Source organism: Pituophis catenifer, unplaced genomic scaffold (genome assembly GCF_029215685.1).
Source record: "Pituophis catenifer annectens isolate HBS135680 unplaced genomic scaffold, rPitCat1.0.hap2 SCAF_1, whole genome shotgun sequence".
Taxonomy (NCBI): Eukaryota; Metazoa; Chordata; class Lepidosauria; order Squamata; family Colubridae; genus Pituophis; species Pituophis catenifer.
Window position 1 is genome coordinate 97538431 of NW_027256881.1, and position 21975 is coordinate 97560405.

The 21975-nt window shown below is 43.2% G+C and overlaps 1 protein-coding gene across 1 annotated transcript; it reads left to right on the forward strand.

Annotated features, from left to right (window-relative positions):
• The first annotated feature begins 3187 nt into the window (after window positions 1-3187).
• On the forward strand, window positions 3188-19952 carry LOC139308862 (amine sulfotransferase-like). Its single transcript, XM_070932790.1, has 7 exons — window positions 3188-3193; window positions 3452-3601; window positions 6728-6936; window positions 10226-10352; window positions 12995-13089; window positions 13767-13944; window positions 19249-19952. Exons 2-7 carry the CDS (start codon window positions 3460-3462, stop codon window positions 19407-19409), a joined length of 912 nt encoding a protein of 303 aa, XP_070788891.1. The 5' UTR covers window positions 3188-3193; window positions 3452-3459; the 3' UTR covers window positions 19410-19952.
• Window positions 19953-21975: the final 2023 nt, after the last annotated feature.

Here is a 21975-nt window from a genome sequence, read left to right on the forward strand (position 1 = left end):
TTTGTAGGACCCCATAATTCCATACATAGGTCAGTCTAGCCCTGTGATGGTGAACCTATGGAACAGGTGCCACAGGTGGCATGCACAGCCCTCTCTCTGGGCATGTGAGCCCTCTCTGCGGGCAAACGAGCCCTCTCCCCAGCTCTGCTCCACTCTGCCTATGCGCGCACCTCCCACTGGCCAGCTGATTTTCAGGTCTCTGCCATGCATGCGTGTGGGCAGGATGCATGTGCATGTGCCGAGGGGGTGCGGGCTTGTGCACACATACACAGGGCAGAGAGCAGAGAGGATGGAAGGCGCCCCCCGTGGCCCGTTTTTGGTCCCAGGAGACTGCAGGATGGGCTACTAGGCTCAAAATGGTGTGTGGGAGGTTGCACGCATGCATGGGAGGGTGGAGAAGTATGATATGTTGCACACGCATGCATGGGAGTAGGCCATGTGGGGGGCGTTGTGCACGCATTGCATCAGCACGTGATGATCCAAAGGTTAGCCATCACTAGTCTAACACATATTCTATGCAGAATTTTCCATACACAGTGCCAGCTACTTGATTGTGCCATTCAGTATTTGCTGTTCCTGCCTGTATTTTATACCCTACTACTAGGCATTGGAATATATCCTACCCTACCTCATAGAGATAGTATGAGATAGTATGAGATGTGATAGTAATCCAACTTATTTTGAGAGCAACATGACTTTAAAGTACAGCTATGTTATGATTAATATAAGTTCATGTAACCCAATACAGGTGGTCTTCAACTTACAACAGTTCGCTTAGTGATGGTTCAAAGTTACAACGGCACTGAAAAAAAGTGACTGATGACCATTTTTCATACTTATGACCATTGCAGCATCCCCATGGTCACATGGTTTACACTTGGATGCTTGACCGCTGACTCACATTTATGACGGTTGCAGTGTCCTGGGGTCATGTGATCTCCTTTTGCAACCTTCTGGCAAGCAAAGTCAATGGGGAGATCAGATTCACTTAACAACCGTGTCACTAATTTAGCAACAGCAGCGATTCACTTAACAAATTCCTTACTTAGCTACATAAATTTTGGGCCCAATTGTGATCGTAAGTTGAGGACTACCTGTATTTGATTTGGTGTGAATGGCACAATGGTACCAGTTTGCATTTAATGCAACCCAAAACTCAGATAATTGAAAGCTAGAATTGAATTGAAGGCATGTGCAGTTGATATTACTGTCTTGCTATGAGGTTTTAGAGGCTGCTGCTTCATTCTTCAGTTGCTTATCTTCCTGTGTGCACAATGGACAAAAGATTCCTTCAAATAAAAACACTACAAGAACACACACACACACACACACAAAGGACCATTATTAGAGGACTATTATTACAGCAAAAATTTGATGTGATTCTGCAGCACAGATGCGGTCATAGCAGCTCTAAATTAGGATGAGATATCAGAATGCCTGATACCTCTATACTACAATTTTTTTGTTTTTTTTTTTGCATTCTAAAGTTAACTTATTGTTAACAATAACATTGCATTATAAGTGCAGTACATTCCACTTCTCCTGTACTCTAATATTTTGTTAATAAACGTGTAAAAGCTTATGTTTCAAACGTTTCCTTGTTTATTTCCACATAGGCAGAACCTGCTGCCATATTTTACATATACTCATAATTTCAAAGAGTGCAAATTCAAGTAATGCAACCACTCCATTGGATTCATTATCCACACTAATTGAAGTCTAGCTGCATTGCTATTGTAAATAGTGATATGTGCTTTGGTTGTTACATTCAGTCATAGGAAGTGCCCATCCAGCTGCTGAAGTCGTGAAGAACTTCAACAAGGCAGTTGGAGAGTAAAGATCTAGATTGAAGAATTCAGATTGGTTGCAGAAAATGTAGGTTGGAATCAGCCATCACGAATAGCACAATAGCACAATTCAGGCATGGTCTAAATGACTGGATTGCAATCAATCCAATCATCCCAAGCTGCCTTCGCTTCCATCCCTAATTCTTGGCCCCCTTGCATCAATCAGGGAAGAGAAGAGCCTATGTAATTCCCAACCATGGAAGATAGGTAGCGATCCAGAAATTTGGCTCTCTGCTTTTACTGTGGAGAATCTGGGCATATGGTCAAGGAATGCCCTTCCAAAGCACCGAAAAAAGGAGAAAGACAACCCAGCCACAGCTCCAGGGAAATTTGCAGAACTAGAGAAACGACAACAGCCCCTCTTGTGAGAGCTTGCAGGAGGGGCTATCCAACCACTAAATGAAGCTCACATCCAATTCCCGGAAATTTTCTATATCCCATGGTCATCCCCAGATGGGCCTCTTAGACGTAGACCAGTGGTGGCGAACCTTTTATTCACCGTGTACCAAGCAGATATGTGCTTCATGCGCTTTGCATGTGCATGTGCTATCTGTGCTAACATGTGGCTCCTCCCATTGTGCAGTTCCATCACCAGGCACTGAGCGTGCAGTCACACCATCTAACCATGCGCGCAAGTTTCATGCAGCTCCCCCATGCGCTACATGCACAATCACAACATCTGCACATGTGCACGGTTTTCACGTGTGCAATGCACATGCACAAACACCATGTATGCATGAAGGCACTGTGTGCCAGTACTCTTGTGTGAATATGAAAATGTGCACGCATGCATAGGAACGCCCCGAAGACCAGCTGGGTTCCCTGAATTGCACGCATGCGCACCGGAGGCTGAAACACCAGCTGGGGCACGTGCGCATGTGCCGCTGCAGGTGAGTTGGATGACAGCTCGCGTGCCGGGAACCTCAGGCACACGTGCCATCACGGATATAGACCTCCGTTTGTTTTTTTCTTTTTTAATTTGATTTATATGCCGCCCTTCTCCGGAGACTCAGGGCGGCTTACAATGCGTCTTCTATCATGGTTTTCAAGTAATGCTTTTCTTAGTAAAATAGCGAAGGTTTCCTCCATCTCTGCCATTCTTGTTACTTAGGTTATTACTTAATCATGTTCTACCATGTTCTTTAGCTCTTTTTTTAAAATGGAGATTCAGTGCTGATACAATGTTTGACTAAAGACCAGTTTTCCTTAAACATTTGAAGAACAGGAATAGAAAAACATTGAAAAAGTACTGTAAATAAAGTTGGCTTTTAGGCATGACGTGAGTGACTGCCAGATGTATAAGAGTACGTTGTACTCAAAGTAAGGTAAGAAAAGAATTGCAACTAGTATGTTCTAAGTACTGTGATTCAAACTTTGTCTTCTACGTAAAACTCTTAGATGGCAAGAAGAGTAGCAAATTTACTCTTTGCAATGGAAAGTTTCGTGGGTGAAAATTGAGCTCATGACACTAATTAACTAAATAATTAGATAAAATAATTGAATGTGTTTTTCTTCATGTTGCCAAGAATCAGGATTTTGAAAGAATTGAATTAATTCAACATTGAATACAGGAACTATTTTCAATTTCTCTATTATATCAACAGGTGAGGCAATGGAGCCATCAGGGAAGGACCCATATCTACACAAAGGATGTTATTTTCTACCAGTGCTGTCCTCACCTGAAAAAATAGATTCACTGGAAAGTTTTGAAATCCGAGATGATGATACATTTATAATCACATATCCTAAATCAGGTAAATTCAAAGATGTCTTCCAAGGAAGAGTTGGTTTTGTATCCAGTGGTTTTATTCAGTTTTTCAGTATTTTGGTTGCTGCAACTGCATCAAGCTATAAACAGATTTTAACACTTGGCATAGAAGATGAAATGCAGGTAAAATAAAGCTATAAAACTGTATTTTGACCATTTTAATTTTACTTTAGAAAGCTGACTTTCTCTCATATTTCCATCAAATAGTTTATAACAAGCAGTTGCCTTTATGCATCTCTGAAATGTTTACTATAGGAAGGTTGACTAAGTTAGAACACAGAATAATAGAGTTCGAAGGGACCTCAGAGATCTTCTAGACCACCCCCTGCTTAAGCAGGAGACCCTATACCATTTGAGAGAAATGGCTGTCTCTAGTTACTTCTTAAAAGCCTCCACAATTTCTGAAGGCAACTATTCCATTGGTTGATTGCTCTCACTGTCAGGAACTTTCCCCTTAGTTCTAGGTTGCTTCTCTTCTTGATTAGTTTCCATCCATTGTTTCTTGTCTTGCCTTTGGGTGCTTTGAAAAGTGGTTTGACCCCCTCATCTTTGTAGAAGTCCCTCAAATATTGGAACAGTGGTATCATGTCAACCCTAGTCCTCCTTTTCATTAGACTAGACATACCCAATTCCTGTAGCTGTTCTTGGTATGTTCTAGCCTACAGCTCCCTAACCATGTGTGCCGTTCTTTTCTATACTCTTTCCAGAGTCTCAACTCAACTCTCAATCTTTTTTATATTGCGGTGACCAGAACTGGATGCAATATTCCAAGTGTGGTTCTATTAAGGCTTTGTAAAGTGGTACTACAACTTCACTTGATCTTGATTCTATCCCTCTGTTAATGCAGCCTAGGATCGCATTGGTATTTTGCTGTTGCCACATATTGTTGACTCATATTTAAATTATTTTCCTCTAGGACTCCAAGATCCCTCTCATAGTTACTGGGATTAAGCCATGTTTCACCTAGTCTGTAGTTATGTGGTTGGTTTTTCTTGCCTAAGTGAAATATCTTACTTTTACCTCTGTTTAATTTCGTTTTGTTAGATAAGGTCCGGTATTTAAATCTGTCAAGATCTTTTTGGATCTTTTTTTTTTGTTTTCTTTTGAGCTTTATATTTTATTTTACATATACATATCAATGCATGAACAGTGTGGCACCTGGGTGTCATGCATTCTAATACAAATGGAACTGGTAAAATTGATCATAGTTTTTACATTCAACCAAAATATATATTTCTAATAATAATACACATTTATATTAAATTATAGTCTATCATTATTTAGTTATTCCATGTTTTAATATATTGCTCTAACGCCACTCATATTATTTAATCATACATATTAATACCGCTATTCAATTTCTAAGCTTCCCCCTTGTTATTGCTTTTATTTTATTATGTAAAAATGTATACACTAATATTCCCCCTTTCTCTTATTTCTATCTCTATTCTAACTTGTCTCCCTTTTATTAAATGACATTTTCTTTCTATCCTACCTAACTTCTAATCATGCCACCATTCTAAAAAAGAAGGGAGAGAAAGAAGAAAAGCAAATCAGAACAACAACAAAAAAGAGAAATTCTTTCCTTTCTATCCATCGTCTCTTGTCCGCTTCAATACTTTGCTATGCTTTTTTTGACTTGCCTCCCATATTCCTCTCTTGGATCTTGATCACTGTTTGCATCTATTTCTTGGATATTCAGTCTAAGTATTTCTCCAATCTTTACCCTCTTCCATTGCCTAGCTTCCAAAATATCTGCCCAGGCCCCTATCTTCCCTTCTCCAATTCACTTTTCAACTCTCTTAAAATATTTCCCCCTTGATTTAATTCACCAATCACTGTTATTTTTATTATTATCTCTGCCTTGTCTTCCAGTTTTGTTCACTGGTTCTTCGGTTCAATCTTTTCCTCCATTTCTTTTGCTAGTTCCTCCCTTTTCTGGGCGTCTTCATCTTTATTCATCATTCCTTGTATACAGTGGTGGGTTTCAAAATTTTTTACTACTGGTTCTATGGGTGTGGTGGGCATGGCACAGCTTGGTGGGCGTGGCTTGGTGGGCGTGGCACGGGAAGGATACTGTAAAATCTCCATTCCCTTTCCAATCCAGGGAAAGGTTACTGCAAAGTCCCCATTTCTTCCAGATCAGCTGGGACTCAGGAGGCAGAGAATAGATGAGGGTGGGGCCAGTCAGAATTTTTACTACCGGTTCTCCGAACTACTCAAAATTTCCACTACCAGTACTCCAGAAATGGTCAGAACCTGCTGAAACCCACCTCTTCTTGTATAGTATTTTCCATTGTTTCCATAATCTCCTTAAATCCTTTCTCTATGATGTCCTTTGTTCTTTGGAAAATCATCTATATCATTTATGAAGATATTGAAGAGTACTTCCCTCCATGTGGATGTAGTTCCGTTGAAGACTACATGTTGAGTACAGTTTGTCAGTCAGTTATAAACCCACCTAGTTGTAGGGCTATCTATCCCACATTTTATTAGCTTGCCAAGAAGTAGGTTGTGATCGAGTTTCTAAAATGCTTTATTGAAATCTAAGTACACTATGTTCATAGCATTTCGCTCATATACTAATTTGGTCACTTCGTTGAAGAATGAAATAAGATTTATTTGGCATGATCTGTTTTCAATGAAGCCATGTTGGCTTCTGGTTATAACCCTGTTTGCTTCTAGGTTGTTCACAGATTTGTTGCTTGATTATCTTTTCCAAGATCTTCCCAAGTATTGATGTCAGGCTGATTGGTCTCAAATTTCCTGAATCAGTTTTTCTTTTTTTCCTGTTTGGAAGATAGGGGCCACACCAGCTCTTTTCCAGTCTTCAGGTATTTCGCCGCTGATCCAAGAACTTTGAAAGATATGTTTCAATGGTTCTAAAATTATGTCTGCCAGTTCCTTCAGTAGTGTTTTCCTTTTTTTGTATGAAGATAGATGTGAAGTATGAATTAAGCAGTTCTGCTTTCTCTCTACTCCCCATTTCTTCTTTGCCATCTTCTCCGATAAGTAGACTGATTGCTTGATTTTTTCTTGTTTTTTATGTGTTGAACATTCTCCAAATAATGACGGCCCTGGATGAATTAATTTAATTATTTCTTGTTTAAAGGCACAGTGTGGACTCAGAACATTGTGAGCTTGATTCTTTATGAAGGTCATCGAGATGGAACTGAAAATATTACCCTGATTGACAGGGCACCATGGCTAGAGTATAATGTTTACTATGTAGATTTACCTAGTCGCCCATCACCTCGTGTCATTTGTTCCCATCTGCCTTACTATTTGGCACCCAAAGGATTACAAAATAAAAGAGCAAAGGTAGGACATATTTTGGTAACTTGTGGGGTGGAATGGGGAGCTGTCTGTCTTCTTTTTTTTTTTAACCTCTGCATCTGAATGTTTTATTGAGAAATAAATGCAAATGAAGAGATGTTACATTGTTCCATTATGTTTGGTGATTTGCAGGCTGAGTAAAAATAACTCAAATAAAACAGGGACCCCAGAATCTCACGCTTGGCCGAAATAGAACTGAACTGAAGATCCATACAGAGATATTTAATCTTTCATGTTACTTTTTCCAAAATGACACTTCCAAATGGATTGGAACTTTTTGTGCGGCATAGTCAGTTTCTATCTTAACATATCTGGAGGATGTCAAGTTGAGGAATCCTACCCTTTCACCATAAAATCCTTTTTAAAATTGCTACTCTCAGTCTCTCATGCCCTCCTGGATGCAGGACTGTAATAGCTTTGATTCTAATTTTATATCCCACTCTTTTTTATCCTTTGTAAATTTGGAGTTTATTTGTAGGTATATCCACCATTCTAATTCAATTCCTTCTTCCCTTAACTTCTTCCTTGATTTTAATTCCCCTTTCATGTTTATTAATTCTTTATATGTAATAGCCTGTCCCGTTTTGAGAAGATTAGAATGTGTGAGCATTTCTACTGTCGATATCCAATTGGGGATGTTTATATAGTTACTTCTCTTGGTCTTAATCCAAATATCTAATAGTGCCCTCCTAATATAATGCCTTTGGAAGTACTGGTGAACCTTATACTTCTCTTCCCAGATCATAGTGTGCCAACCTATTTGAAGTTCATGTCCTTCTAGTGTCAACAGTCTTCTATTTTTGAGGTGTAGCCAATCACTTACCTAAACCAGGGCTGCAGCTTGCCGATATTTTTCCCAATTTGGAAGACTAAATCCTCCTCTTTCTTTTGCATCTTGTTATAATTTTAATTTAATTCTTAGCTTTTTGCCCTGCCATATAAATTTTGCTATGATTCTATTCAAATTTGTAAAGAAATCTTTTTTGAGCCGGATTGGTATACATTGAAATAAATATAAAATTTTGGGTAGCATGTTCATCTTAATTGTAGCAGCCCTCCCCATAAAGGAGAGCTGTAATCTTCCCCATCTTCCTAAATCAATTTTAATTTGCTCAATTAGTCTATCGTAATTTTCCTCTTTAAGAAGCACGCATCTTGATGTCAATTGAATCCCTAGATATCTAATTTTTTTAACTATCTGAATATCAATTTTTCCCTCTATATCTTTTTTTTTGCTCCTCCATCATGTTTTTTACTAACATTTTCGTTTTGTTCTTATTTATCTTTAAGCCGGCTACCCCCATATTCCTCCAATACTTCCATTAGCCATACACCCAAATGCATTGGCTCTTCAATAATAAAGACAAGATTTATTTATTTATTGTAGTTATTTATTATTTGGACTTATATGCCACCCTATCTCCGAAAGGACTCAGGGCGGCTCACAATAATCAAAAACACACAAAGTTCAATTTTTTTAAAAAAGTAATACCCAATAAAACTATAAAAACCATTAAAATCCCCTCTAAATCCCCTTCAGTCCAAGCCAGCCAGGCGAAATAGCCATGTTTTAAGGTCAAGGCAGAAAGAGCGAAAGTCAGGGGCCACTTGGAGCCCCAGGGGGAGCTGATTCCACAGAGTAGGTGCACCCACAGAGAAGGCCTGCTCCCTAGGGGTCACCAGCCGACATTGTCTGGCCGATGGCACCCCAAGGAGGCCCTCCCTGTGGAAATGCACCCGGCGATGGGGAGCTCTCGCTGGCCGCAGATGGTCCGCCCAATACCCCTGGCCTAAGCCATGTAGGGCTTCCCACAAGTGAGGGGCCTCGGGGCAGACCTCTGTCCCACAGCCAAAACCGCTTGGGAACACCCGGAGAGGTAGGAGGAGAACCACCGTAGAACAATGCCTCCCACTTCCAACCCCTCAAGGCGTCGCAGTAGGATACCATGGTCGATGGTATCAAAAGCCACTGAGAGATCTAATAGGACCAGGACAGAGGAATATCCCTTGTCCTGAGCCCTCCAGAGATCATCCACCAGTGCGACCAATGCTGTCTCCATGCTGTACCTGGGCCTGAAACCCGACTGGCACAGGTCCAGATATCGTGTTTCACCCAGGGCCAATGGGAGCTGATATGCCACCACACTCTCAATAACCTTCGCAATAAAGTGAAGGTTGGAGCAGGACGAAAGTTATTCAAAATAGCTGGATCCAAGGCAGGTTTCTTGTGATGTCTGTGAACGCTTGCAATTTTAAAATTTCATTTCTGATCTTCAAACCTTTAATTTGGATAACTTCTCAAATTACTCTATTCAATGCTTCTAATGATAAAATAAACAGTAGGGGTGATAGTGGACAGCCCTGTCTCATACTTTTCTGGATTTGAAAGTTCTTTGTTGTTTCCCCATTAATTACCACTTTTGCTTCTTGTTCAGAGTAAATTGCTCTGCACATCCTTATAAATTTTCCCCCAAATTCCATATACTTTAGTTGATTTAAAATGAATTCCATTTAATGATTATCAAATGCTTTCTGTGCATCCGGAGGTCTGTAATAGCTTTAATGCGGAACTGTTTTTTACAACATCCCTGAAAGTATTCAGAAACTTCAGTAGGTACAAATGTAGGAAGGTAGGCATTTGTGTGTTCTCCAAGAACTGCATACATTGCACTTCTGCTTTGGAAACAACATTGGCTATCTGTTTGATTCTGGCTGGCCCCAGAGTGGGGTGGGAATGGAGATTTTGCAATAACCTTACCTGAAGGGTGGGGAGGGAATGGGGATTTTGCAGTATCCTTCCCATGCCTTGCCCACCAAGCCACGCCCACCAAGCCATGCCACACTCACCAAGCCACGCCCACAGAACCAGTGGTAAAAAAAAATTGAATTTCACCACAGGGCTTTTATGTATTTTATTTAATTAATAAATAATTAAAATTATAGATAGATAGATAGATAGATAGATAGATAGATAGATAGATAGATAGATAGATAGATAGATAGATAGATATAGATGAAGGAGGGAGGGAGGGAGAGAGAGAGAGAGGTAGAGAGGGAGGGAGGGAGGAGAGAGAGAGATTGTAGATATATTTTTATCCATGGGAAGTTAACGTATTGTGAAATAAAGTACAAATGGAGTTCTGCCCTCCAGAAAGTCCCCTAAGGTCCATCAAGCCTCAAGGTTTTTCAACCAAGCCCACTTTTTTCCTGCTATATTCACTCTAACTGGAGTCTCTGAGATCATTTTTGACTAGATACTTTCTTCTTCCTACAGATTATTTATGTGTTTAGAAATCCAAAGGATGTCTTGGTTTCTAGCTATCATTTTTACAAAATTCTAACCATGTTGGAAACATCAGAAGAGTTTGATGCTTACTTGGAGAAGTTTTTGGCTGGCAAAGGTATGAACTTAATCACAATCAAGTTAGTTTTTCCTTTGGACAAGAGATATGAATTCAATCCACTTCCTGCAAGTGGCAAACAATCCACCTCCCCTCCTTAAAATAAGATAAGAATGGTTTTTTTCTTTTTTAAAAAATTTATAAACTTTATTAACAAATAAATAAAACACGCACAAAACATATATAACAAAGCACAACTAAAAAAGTACATTATACAATAAAACAATTATATATATACAATCATTTGAAGCGTCTGTTTCGTAGTGATGTATCCAATTACACAATTATACATATTCCCATAAATCTTAACTCACTGATTCCTTTTTACCTCTTTACCCTCTCCTCTCTTCTGCTCTCTAAGTCTTTTTTTTTTTTGTTCTGTATATTACCTTCACTTTCTGAGTTTCTCTCTAAATATTTTAACCCCCATCAGGAGGTGGTTACATGCACAACTATGCTTTTATTCTATCTGGTTTCTAATTATATTTCTTCCATAGCTACCCTATGCCAATGATACCATTTATTCCAAACTTTATAAAATTCAGTGTCTTCTTTTTCCTTTAATTCTTTTGTCAACCTATCCATTTCTGCACATTGTGTTATCTTATCTATTATATCTTCTCCTGAATTTTTTCCGATTTCCAATTACTAGCATATATTATCCTTGCCGCCGTTAAGATATGTATTAGCAGATATTTTATTTCTTTGGGGTAAGACTTTGTAAAGATTCCTAATAAAAAAGTTTCAGGTTTCTTATCTATTTGTAATTTAGTAATTTGTTCTAACCATTTCTTGATGATGGACCAGAATTTCTTTGCCGCTGGACACGTCCACCATAGGTGATAGAAAGTGCCTTGTGGATTCTTGCATTTCCAACACGCCGAACTGTTTTTTGGGTTTATTTTAGCTAATCTTGTTGGTGACATGTGCCACCTATAAAACATCTTTAGCTGGTTTTCCTTGTATGCCACCGCCAGAGTTGCTTTTGTATTCATTTGCCAGAATTTATCCAATTCTATTGAGTATTTGAAATTCTGCATCCATTTAATCATTGTGTGTTTGACTATTTCCTCCTCCATCTTATACCTTAACAGAAGTTTGTAAATTTTACTGATTAATTTCTCTCCAGAGTCTAATATGATGGTATCTAATTCCTGTTTCTCCTACTTATTTGATACTTTTTTAATATATTCCTTGTGTTCGGATTATATCTGTGAAAAGGTCCACCAATCAATTTCCTTATTTAACTCTGCTTCCAGTTGCTGTTTGGATTTTAACTTTCCTTGGTGATCAATTAATTCTTTGTATCTCATTATATTTTTGGATTCTGATAAATTTGGGTGTTTTAAGGCTTCTGAGGGTGCGAACCATAACGGGATTTTTGTGTATTGTTGTTTTTTAGTTTTTAACCAAATTAATAATAACACATGTCTAAGTGTATGCCTTTTAAAATAGGTGTGGGACTTATATTTTTCATCCCATAAAAAGGAATGCCAGCCCGCTTGCAGATTGTGACCTTCAATGGATAGTATTCTGTTATTACTCAGTTCCATCCATTCTTTAATCCATACTAGTCCTGCTGCTTGGTGGTAAAGTTCCCAATCCGGGAGTGCTGTTCCTCCTCTTTCCTTGGAATCTTGGAGTAGTTTTAATTTTATTCATGGTCGTTTTCCCTGCCAAATGAATTTGGAAATAATCTTGTTTAAGCCCACAAAGAAATTTTTCCCTAAATTAATTGGAGCCACCTAAAATAAATACAACAGTTTTGGTAATACATTCATTTTGATAGTGGAGATTCTTCCCATAAATGAAATTTGCAAACCTTTCCAATTATCCAAGTCTTTTTTTAACTGTGTTATTAGTTTATCGTAATTATTTTCTTTTATGGAGGATGTTCTTGGTGACAGCCATATACCTAGATATTCAATTATTTCCATAAACTATATGCAAACCGTTTATAATGGGATGGATGAGTGGAGAAGAATGCAGGATTCCTTAAATAACTCATGATGCAAAAGTGGATGGGAATGGCAAGACAAGGCTGCTTATTAAGGAAGAGTGAGAAGAAATACAAGGATCCATTTAATATAGAGAAAAATGAAGGGGAATAATTTGTTGGATTTAAAATCAGGGGGTAGTATTATTGTTGCCATTGTTATTGTTATTATTATCATTGTTATATTAGTCAAGAGACTGCAATGCATGAAATCACATGGGGAGCATTTAAGGGTTGGACACAGAAGAGAGCTAATGGGAGTAAGTCTGATATTTACAAATGTATAAAACATTAATTCAGATTGCCCAAAAATCCAAATAAAGAAAAGCAAAAGAAACAAAACAATATAGCAGCATCTTGACAAAACTTTCCTCTTAACAAGTGAGAGTATGCAACCACATTAGTTACGGCTCCCATTCCTTCTCTCTCCTCTCCGCATTCAGCATTATTAAGGTGGCCACTCAGTTGAGCTTTGAGCCGTAGGCCCATCCGGTCATAAGGATAAATGGAAAAAATTCAAGCATTCAGAATGTATCCCTGAGATGGATTGTTAGCAGGAACATTGCAGTGCCCAGCTAAACAATTAAACCAAGTGACTTTGAAGATTGCACTCATATTTATGCCAAATTCATTTCTCTCCTATCAGTGCCCAGTAGTTTATGGCTAGACCATGTAGAAGGCTGGTACACTCATAAGGGTGATTTCAATATTCTCTTCCTTTCTTATGAAGAAATGAAAAAGGTAAGATGTGTAAATGTGTAATGCAATATGAACAACCATCAAGCACAGGAGGCTTTAGAAAGGGAGGAATGTGGAGAATAATTTATTCCAACAAGGAGTAGTAGAGGTGACCACTGAACCTTGGTTATTTTGGTGAACTCCTGGAGGACTAGTGAGGTCTCTGAAGAAGCATAAGAGCCCCCTTTTCAACAGGAAGGAGAAGAATCCATGAAACTAGAATATGGTCATCTTGGTATCAAAAAGATTAATAAAAGGCATTTTTGTGAGCACTTGGTGACATGGGCAGGATATGAATTTAATCAATAAAATAAAGTAAAATAAAATAAAATAAATAATGTTCTCCTCTTTTGGCTCAAAGAAGGTTGACTCAACTCAAGTGCATTTTCAAGAGAGACCAAAGCATTTATTTAGCTTGGTTGGAGAACTGAACAGCTTCTGTTGCAGCCAAGATTGCTAAGGATGTAAGAGTCTGAATCATCAAAATATTAAGATCCAAAAAAGTTTCTCAACAACTTGTCTCTTGGAAACCCATAGCAGCAGTTCTAAGGATTGATTTCTGTGTTTAATGAATACGGTTCATTTTAAAAAAATAAAACTACAAATGATTTATCAGCAACATTTTCCTTCTTTTCTCCATTGTTATGGATGAACTAATATAAAGCTGTATCAAATTGCAGGATCTGAGAAGTTCTGTACTGAAAATATGCCACTTCCTAGGAAGAGAACTAACTGAAAAGGAGGTGGATGATGTGGTGGATAAAGCTACATTTGATAGCATGAAAGCGGATTCTAGAACAAACTATGCATCCCTGAATACCTTAATAGATTCTAGCAAAGGGGTCTTTCTTCGTAAAGGTAATTCCATAGAAATGTATACTCTTGGGCAGCGGTTCTCAACCTGTGGGTCGAGACCCCTTTACAGGGGTCGCCTAAGATCATTGGAAAATTTTCGATGGTCTTAGGATCCGAGACACCGCTCCTCTATCTGTCTCAGATCAGCTGGCTTTAACGTCTTAGTGCACTTGTGCACTGGCAATGCTGTCATTGCCTGCATGCAGCCCCGGGACTCCACCCTTTGCCAGCCAGGAGCGCTGCCGCCAGTCACTCCCGTGCACCCAGCTGCCTGCCTCATCACTGCCACCATGAGAAAAGTCACTGAAGTTGCGCTGCCTGGGATCCACGTGGGCTGCTGCAGGGAGAGGCCAGGTATGGTTGGCTGGACACTGCCTGGAGCTGAGTTCAAGACTGGCAGGAGGAAGAACGTTGCCTCTTAGCCTGCTCAAACTGTCTGCTGCCGCAGCCTGCCACCATCCCCTCACCCCTGCCAGTTGCTCCTGCCATGTCAGGGAAGCGGCTGTGCGAGAACTGCTGCCGCCAAGGGCGAGCGGCAGTAGTGGCAAGTATGGGCGGTCCGGGGCTTCCTTGTCTCTCCACCCGAGGAGACTTCTGTCATAGCCCCAGGCCTCCGGAGGGAGGGAGGGAGGGAGGGAGGGAGGAAGCCCTGGCCTGCTGCTCCTGCCGCCGCCACCCCCTTGCCCCCAGCAAGAGCGGTTCTCATGCTGCCGCTTCTCCCAAAGCCCCAGGAGCAACTGCCGGGGCAAAGAGGGTGGGACATGCTGTGGTGGCAGGCCGTTCTTGCCAGGTAACAGACAGGCTGCTCCTGGAGCAGGCAGGAGAAGGATAAGCCACCAGTGGGGAGGCGAGCTGCCCCAGGAGGACTGGAGGAGATCGCAGCTCCTCACTCATGGAGATTCACCAGCAGGGAAGTGGTCGCGGAAAGCAGTAAGAAATGCACGAGCCAGGAAGCGGTCATGTTCTTGGCTGGAGAGGGTTGCACATTCACTCCAGCAAAGGTTTGTGCAACCCTCTCCTGCCAGGGAGCATGACGGCTTCCTGTCCAGCGCACCTCTTACCATGCCCACTTCCCCACCGGTAGATCTCCATGAGTGAGAAGCTGCGCTCTCCTCCGGTCCTCCTGGGGTGGCTCACCTCCCCCTGGCAGCTTCTCTTTCTCCTGGCTGCTCCAAGAGCAGCGACGCTGAGGGATCCATGACTTCCCCCACCCCCATCTTCCTCTGTCTTCTTCTCCTTGAGTTGGAGCCTCGCGGCATGACTGAGGCTGAGGAAGGGTGGGATAGAAGCTGCATGGATCCCCCGTGCCCACCCGTGTCCCCTGCCCTGCAATAATGAAGCGCTTTGCCAAGGAAAGCAGAGTCTCTCGGCTGGATGGGGACAATATAAATAAGGTAAGAAGAAAAATTATGAGCAACTCAGTCCTACCAATGCATGCTGACCTTCCTCATTTATTACATATTGTTTTTGTGATTAATCACTATGCTTTAATTATGTTCAATTTGTAACAATGAAAATACATCCTGCATATCAGATATTTACATTACGATTCAAAACAGTAGCAAAATTACAGTTATGAAGTAGCAACAAAAATAATTTTACGGTTGGGGGTCACCACAACATGAGGAACTGCATTAAAGGGTCGCGGCATTAGGAAGGTTGAGAACCACTGCTCTAGGGGTAGGCTTATGAATATGCCAGGATTGCCACCTTCAACTAAAAGTCACTTTTTGTAGAGTGGTATGTACATTTTCTAACAACTTCTCTTTCTGCTGTCTCTTCAGGATGTCGCACTAGTCTGAGGCAGCCATAAGGCTTTCTTAGCAGCACCAGTGTTAAATTGGTGGACTTCTTTTTATCCTGACAGAGTTTTTTTTGCCAGGGATATTATCTGACTATTAAAATGTCTAGTCTGTTGCTTGCACAGTCTAATGATCCTTTAGGAATGAGATTGTTCTAGCTCCGTGTTGGCGAACCTATGGCACGCGTGCCGGAAACGGCACGCAGAGCCATTTCTCCGGGCACGCGAAGCCATTGCCTGTTGTTCTTCCAGGTTCCGGTACGCCGGTCATCTGGTTTTCATGTGCATGGGCATGCCGGAAATTGGACGAGCAGCCGCCAATTGCACATGCGCACTCCAGGAAAATGATCTTCCTGTTTCCAGAGTGCGCATGCGCACCAGCCAGCTGGTCTGGTTTCTGGCGCCTGCGCACACAAAGACCAGCAATTGGCGTGCGTGCCAAAAGACGCAGAAAGGGAATCCCGGCAGTCACTTCCTAAGGGAGCAGACCAAGGTAAGCCAGGGATTCCCTCCCTCCCTGCCCGCGTGAGCTACTTACGCGGTCCCAGGCGGTCCAGACCACCGGTGGACCAGCAGCCTGGTACACAAATCTTAAGGTTGGAGACCCCTGTTCCAAAGGGCGCCTGCAACCCGTGACTGAAGGAGCTGGAGTTGTGGCTGTGCCGGCCGTCCCATCCCCCCCACTTCATTCAGCTCCCTTCCTCCAGCTGCCCCCTCCCACCATTGGGCTCGGCGCTTGCAATCGCTGCAGGTGGGAATCATCTGCGCTGCTGGCGGATCCCGGGTTTTCTCCTCGCTGTGCTCCAAGGGACCCAGCAAGGGAGCGCCAGGATCCCGGCCACGCTGCATTCTCCCCTGAAGTGGCCCCAGTTGGACCGCTGCCCAGCCCAGCAAGCAGAGAGCAAAGGGACAGCGTCTCCGGCCGGCCCGGCACCTGCTCTCTGCTTGGAGGACCCACTGCTGTCTTTAGGAACAGTGTTGAGCCAAGCTGCCCTGGGAGGAGCGGCTGCAAACTGGCACTGTGCTCTTGGCCTCCAACTGAGGGAGTCAGCCCTCTCTGTGGGGAACCCACAGCAACATGTGGGGAGAGGCAACCCAGTGTGAAGCGGCGGCCCCAAAGCTAGACTCAAAGCTTGCCAGCCTTTTGGGGAAAGTGGAGCTCCGGTTCCCAGCTGCGCCTGCTGGTTGGGAAGCTCGGGCCCTGGGCAATGGCGGCTCCTGGCCTCTCTGGCATGGGGCAGAGGGAGCACGGGGGAGTTTGTGAGGGCTGCTCGGAGGGACCTTTGGGGAGGTTTCAGCAGCTGGAGATTGAATGAAAAAATCTGGAGAAGGTAATAAACTAAACAATTGATCTGATACAGAATTTTCAGGCGGCAGCACGGGCTGGGACCAGCCGCCACCTGAAATGCAATGCACTTATCCTGCAGCTTGTATAAACCACTCCCGCCCCTTTCAAAATAGCCATCCGGCATTTCTCTTGGGTGCTCAGGGCCGGCAAGAAGAACGGGGGGTGGGGGGGAGAGGCAGGTGCGCCAGTGGAGACAGGCTTTGGCTGCTTGTTCTTCTGCGACCCTGAACCCTTGCTTGGGCTCCTCCCCGCTGCTGCCTGAAAATGCTTTCCTCCCTGGAAATGCACATTCCAGATCCACGCGGCCTTCTCCTCCTTCTCCACAGACAGCAGTGGGTCCTCCAAGCAGAGAGCACATGCCGGGCCGGCCGGAGACGCCACCCCTTCGGTCTCTGCTCGCCGGGCCAGGCAGTGGTCCAGCTGGGGCCGCCTTGGGGGAGAGTGCAGCGCAGCTGGGGTCCTGGCGCTCCCTTGCTGGGTCCCTCGGAGCACAGCGTGGAGGAAACCTGGGATCCGCCAGCAGTGCGGATGATTCCCACCTGCGGCGATTGCAGGCAACGAGTCCGATGGTGGGAGGGGGCGGCTGGGGGGAAGGGAGCTGAATGGGGTGGGGGGGACTGGACGGCCGGCTCAGCCAGCCAGCTCCTTCAGTTGCGGATTGCAGGCGCCCTTTGGAACAGGGCTCTCCAACTTTGGCAACCTTAAGATTTGTGGACTTTGAGAACTCCCAGAGTTCTCAAAGTTGCCAAGATTGGAAAGCCCCCTACCTTGGAAAGGCCCGTCGTAAGGCAGGCAGGAGGGTTTGACTCTCCTGAGCCTATGCTCCTGCAAGGCACATTTACAGCCCGGGGGGGGGAGCTGCAGTCCTGCTTGTGCCATTCATTGCAAGCCTCAGCCACCTGCCAACCGGAGAAGGTGGGCGGGCCCAGCTGGCAGCAACCGCGGCCTTGCGTGTTTCCCCGCACCCCCTTCTGACTGGGGGAGCAGCGTGGGGAAAAGGCCTCTGCTAGGATGGGTGAATAGGGCACTGGCAAGTTGGCAGACAGGGCCGAGAGCGCTGCCACCAGCTTGGGAACAGCTGTCTCGCCAGGGTAGCTGGTTGTCCTCTGGTAAGAGGCGCACCGGCCCTCTTGGAAAAAGTGGGGGCGCATGCATAGCGGGCGCACACATGCGCAGTGGGGGTTGCATGTGCGCATGTGCAGTGAGTCGCATGTGCATTAGGAGCATGGTGGAGGTCATGTACGCATGCGCAAATGGGGGCGCCCACTGCATTATGGGTGCTGGCATGCGAGAGTGTGCGAGGGTTCACGCGCTCGGACTTTTGGCACGCAACGCCATACAGTTCGCCATCACTGTTCTAGCTTATACTGGCCACTTTAGCCTGTTGGAGACACATCTTCTTTGCTCTCTACCCTGGGCACTGTCCTCCAGTCTTAGAGCTGCCTCCTTTAAGCCTGCAGGGACATGGCCAATGCTAAAAAACCCCCTATCAATCATTTAAATTAATCATGGGGCCGGTTCCAGCAGGGTGAACTCCAGATCATTTAGAACTTCACTGGCAGACCATTGGTTCCCTGACTTCCCAGAACAAGATCCTTATGCCAGAGAAATCACTTGAGCCCTTCTAGTTCGAGAGATCTTTACCCTTCTATCAAGCCTTCACTCTGTAGTCCAGCTCTAGTTAAAATGGTAAGGGGATCAGCTTCTTGCCCAAAAATTAGAAATACAGATTTGTATATACGGTTTGATGGACAGGAAGGTAGCTAAACGTTCCTCTGATATCAGAGGAATGTGTAATGTTCCAGGTTTTGCAAACTATCCCGGCAACAATCCCGTTGCGAACCAGTAGTAAAGGTAAATAGAACCCACCCCTGGCAGGCATGGTAATTGGAGCCTAGAAACATATCTGGAAGACATTTGACCTTCATCCCTATAGCCCCTCCTGAAACTCTAAAGATATAGATATACGTATACTGTGTGTGTGTGTGTGTGTGTGTGTGTGTGTGTGTGTGTGTGTGTGTCTGTACATACAGATACACACAAACATACTTGCATTCCTACATGGACACCCATCATTTTGGTGATAGGATGACACAAATAGCCTCTAGTTTAATTGAACATAAATACTGTTGACATTTTTTTAACCACTGCTTTCCAGGCATTGTTGGGGACTGGAAGAACCACATGACTGTTGCCCAGAGTGAAAGATTTGACCGTGTCTTTAAGGAGAGGATAGAAAAGCTGCCCTTCAGATTCTGCTGGGATATGCAGGAGGATCCTGAGCCTATTTCCAACTCAGTGGAGGAAAATAATATGTGATACATGCCTTCAAATGGTTTGAATCAGAGATGACCTTCCAAGAAGAGTCTTTATGTAACTTTGTAATATTTAATTCTCAACTTTGCAGAGATCATAGAACAAAGCAACATTAAATTCTAAGCTATTATTAAATATAATAGAAACTGCAGAAAACTGTTAACAGTACATCTCTCTGAAATTCTTACTATCTTTTGTATTTTGATTCCACAAATGAGGCCAGATGCACTAAAGTTTTGACATTGTCCAGCTAGTTCCTATATACACTTTTTTAAATATACAATTTGCTAAGTCCCAGCATGAGATTTCCTCATATGGCTAAGGCCCTTTCTCTATTGCCTTTAGTTAGTAGTGGAACTATATTGGTATAAAATTTGCTGTCCTTATTGCTGATGCCTATCTGTATCTATTGCCTCCCATTTGGCTTGTCCCTGGTTGATTCTGGGTATTTCGATCTTAATGTATTTGTTAATGTAATTAATTAATGTACTCTTAATGTAATTGATTAATTGATTAGTCTCCACAGCAATATCAAATAAAAAATAAAATAAAGGTAAAAGTGTGTGATTTAATTACAAAATAAGATGTGTAAAAGAAAATACAATAATAAAATACATAAATGGTAAATAAAAAGAACTGATTCCGATAATTACATTACCTGTTGCCCGGTTCTGTTTGATATAACATGTTCTTAGCTGAAGGTCCTGCTCCATAAACTTAGCCCTTCTCTTTACGCTGTGTACCTTAAAGCCCAGGAGGAAGTAGGGCAGCCTGACATTCAGGACTCCATGTGCAGTTCTTTCAAATAGAGATGTTAATGTCAAAGCCTCAGAGTGCATAGAATTAATAATCAAACAGAACACAAGCAATATTATTGATGGCTGGGGCAATAATGGCTAATCTTTTTGCCATCGCGTGCCAGGAGAGGGGGGAGCGCGGGGGGTGTCGTGCGTCTGCGTGCCAACACCCATAATTTTATATGCCCCACCCCATGCATGTGTGCATGATCCCTCCCCGCTCCCCCCACTCCTGGCACGCAATGGCCCTATGGCCCCATTTTTTTCTCTCCCCAGGCTCCAGAGCCTTTCTAGGAGTCTGGGGAGGGTGAAAATGGCCGTCCCAACCCCCCACCGGAGGCCTTTTTCACCCTCCCCAGACTCCTAGAAAGGCTCTGGAGGCTGGGGAGAGAGAAAAATGGGCCTCCTCTCCACCCGAGGCCCTCCGGATGCAGGAAATAGCCTGTTTCCCTACTTGTGGTGGGCCCAGAAGGCCCGAAAATCAGCTGGCCAGCTGAGCTCACGTGCCCACCGATATGGCTACATGTGCCATCATCACGGACCTATACAGAGCCTCTTATGATATGGCAGATGACATAATTATGCTTAATTATTGAACGGTATCTACTGTATTATTGAATAGGTATCTACTGTACGAAGTAGATACCTATTTCTGTTTGAGCACAGGGGTTGGCATGTTCTTGTCAGTTCCCAATATGCTTCTTAAAAAGGGGGCCTGAAATTGTTCAGAGGAGGTAGCTTTTGTAAGACCCCATAATTCCATATGTAGGTCAGTCTAGCCCATATTCTAGGCAGAATTTTCTGTACACAGTGCCAGCTACTTGGTTGTTCCATTCAGTATTTGCTGTTCCTGCCTGAATCTAATACCCTGCTAGTAGGCATTGGAATATATCCTACCCTACCTCATAGAGATAGTATGAGATCGTATGAGATGCAGTGGTGGGATTCAATTTTTTTAACAACCGGTTTTGTGGGCGTGGCTTAGTTGGGGGTGTGGCTCAGTAGTCATGTGACTGGGTGGGTGTGGCTAGCTGGTCATGTGACCGGTTGGGCATGGCTATGTGCATAGGGTCTACTCAGAGGGCTGAAAAAAAGTCATTTCTGACTGGTCCTCGCACTTATGACCATCCTCACATTTATGTCCGTTGCAGCATTCTTAACCACCATATCAGTCATTTCACCACTACTTCTCTTCACCACAGCGACAAGATAGGGTGTAAAACATAAAATGTGAGGACAGTCGTAAGTTCAAGGACTGGTCAAAATTGCGAGGACTGGCCAAAAATAACTTTTTCAGCCTTCTGACTAGTCCTTATGCACATAGGGACTGTTCAGAGGGCTGAAAAAAGTCATTTCTGACTGGTCCTCACATTTTTGACCGGTCCTCGCACTTATGACCTTCCTCACATTTATGCCCGTTGCGGCATTCTTAACAACTGTGTCAGTCATTTCACCACTACTTGTCTTCACCACGGTGACAAGATAGGGCGCAAAACGTAAAATGTGGGGACAGTCGTAAGTTCGAGGACTGGTCAAAAGTGCGAGGACCAGTCAAAAATAACTTTTTCAGCCCTCTGAGTAGTCCATATGAACAAAAGGACTACCCAGAGGGCTGAAAAAAGTGATTTCTGACAGGTCTTCGCACTTTTGACTGGTCCTCACCCTTATGATTGATCATCATTTATGCCCATTGTAAAATTCTTAACAACCGTGTCACTCATTTCACAACTCTTCTCTTCACCATGGTGACAAGATAGGGTGAAAAACGTAAA

Coding starts and splice junctions, on each gene's coding strand:
- LOC139308862 (XM_070932790.1), top strand. CDS start 3,460: ATGGAGCCATCAGGGAAGGACCCATATCTACACAAAGGATGTTATTTT. Junction 3,602..6,727: donor AATCACATATCCTAAATCAG/GTAAATTCAAAG, acceptor TCTTGTTTAAAG/GCACAGTGTGGACTCAGAAC. Junction 13,945..19,248: donor AGGGGTCTTTCTTCGTAAAG/GTAATTCCATAG, acceptor ACTGCTTTCCAG/GCATTGTTGGGGACTGGAAG.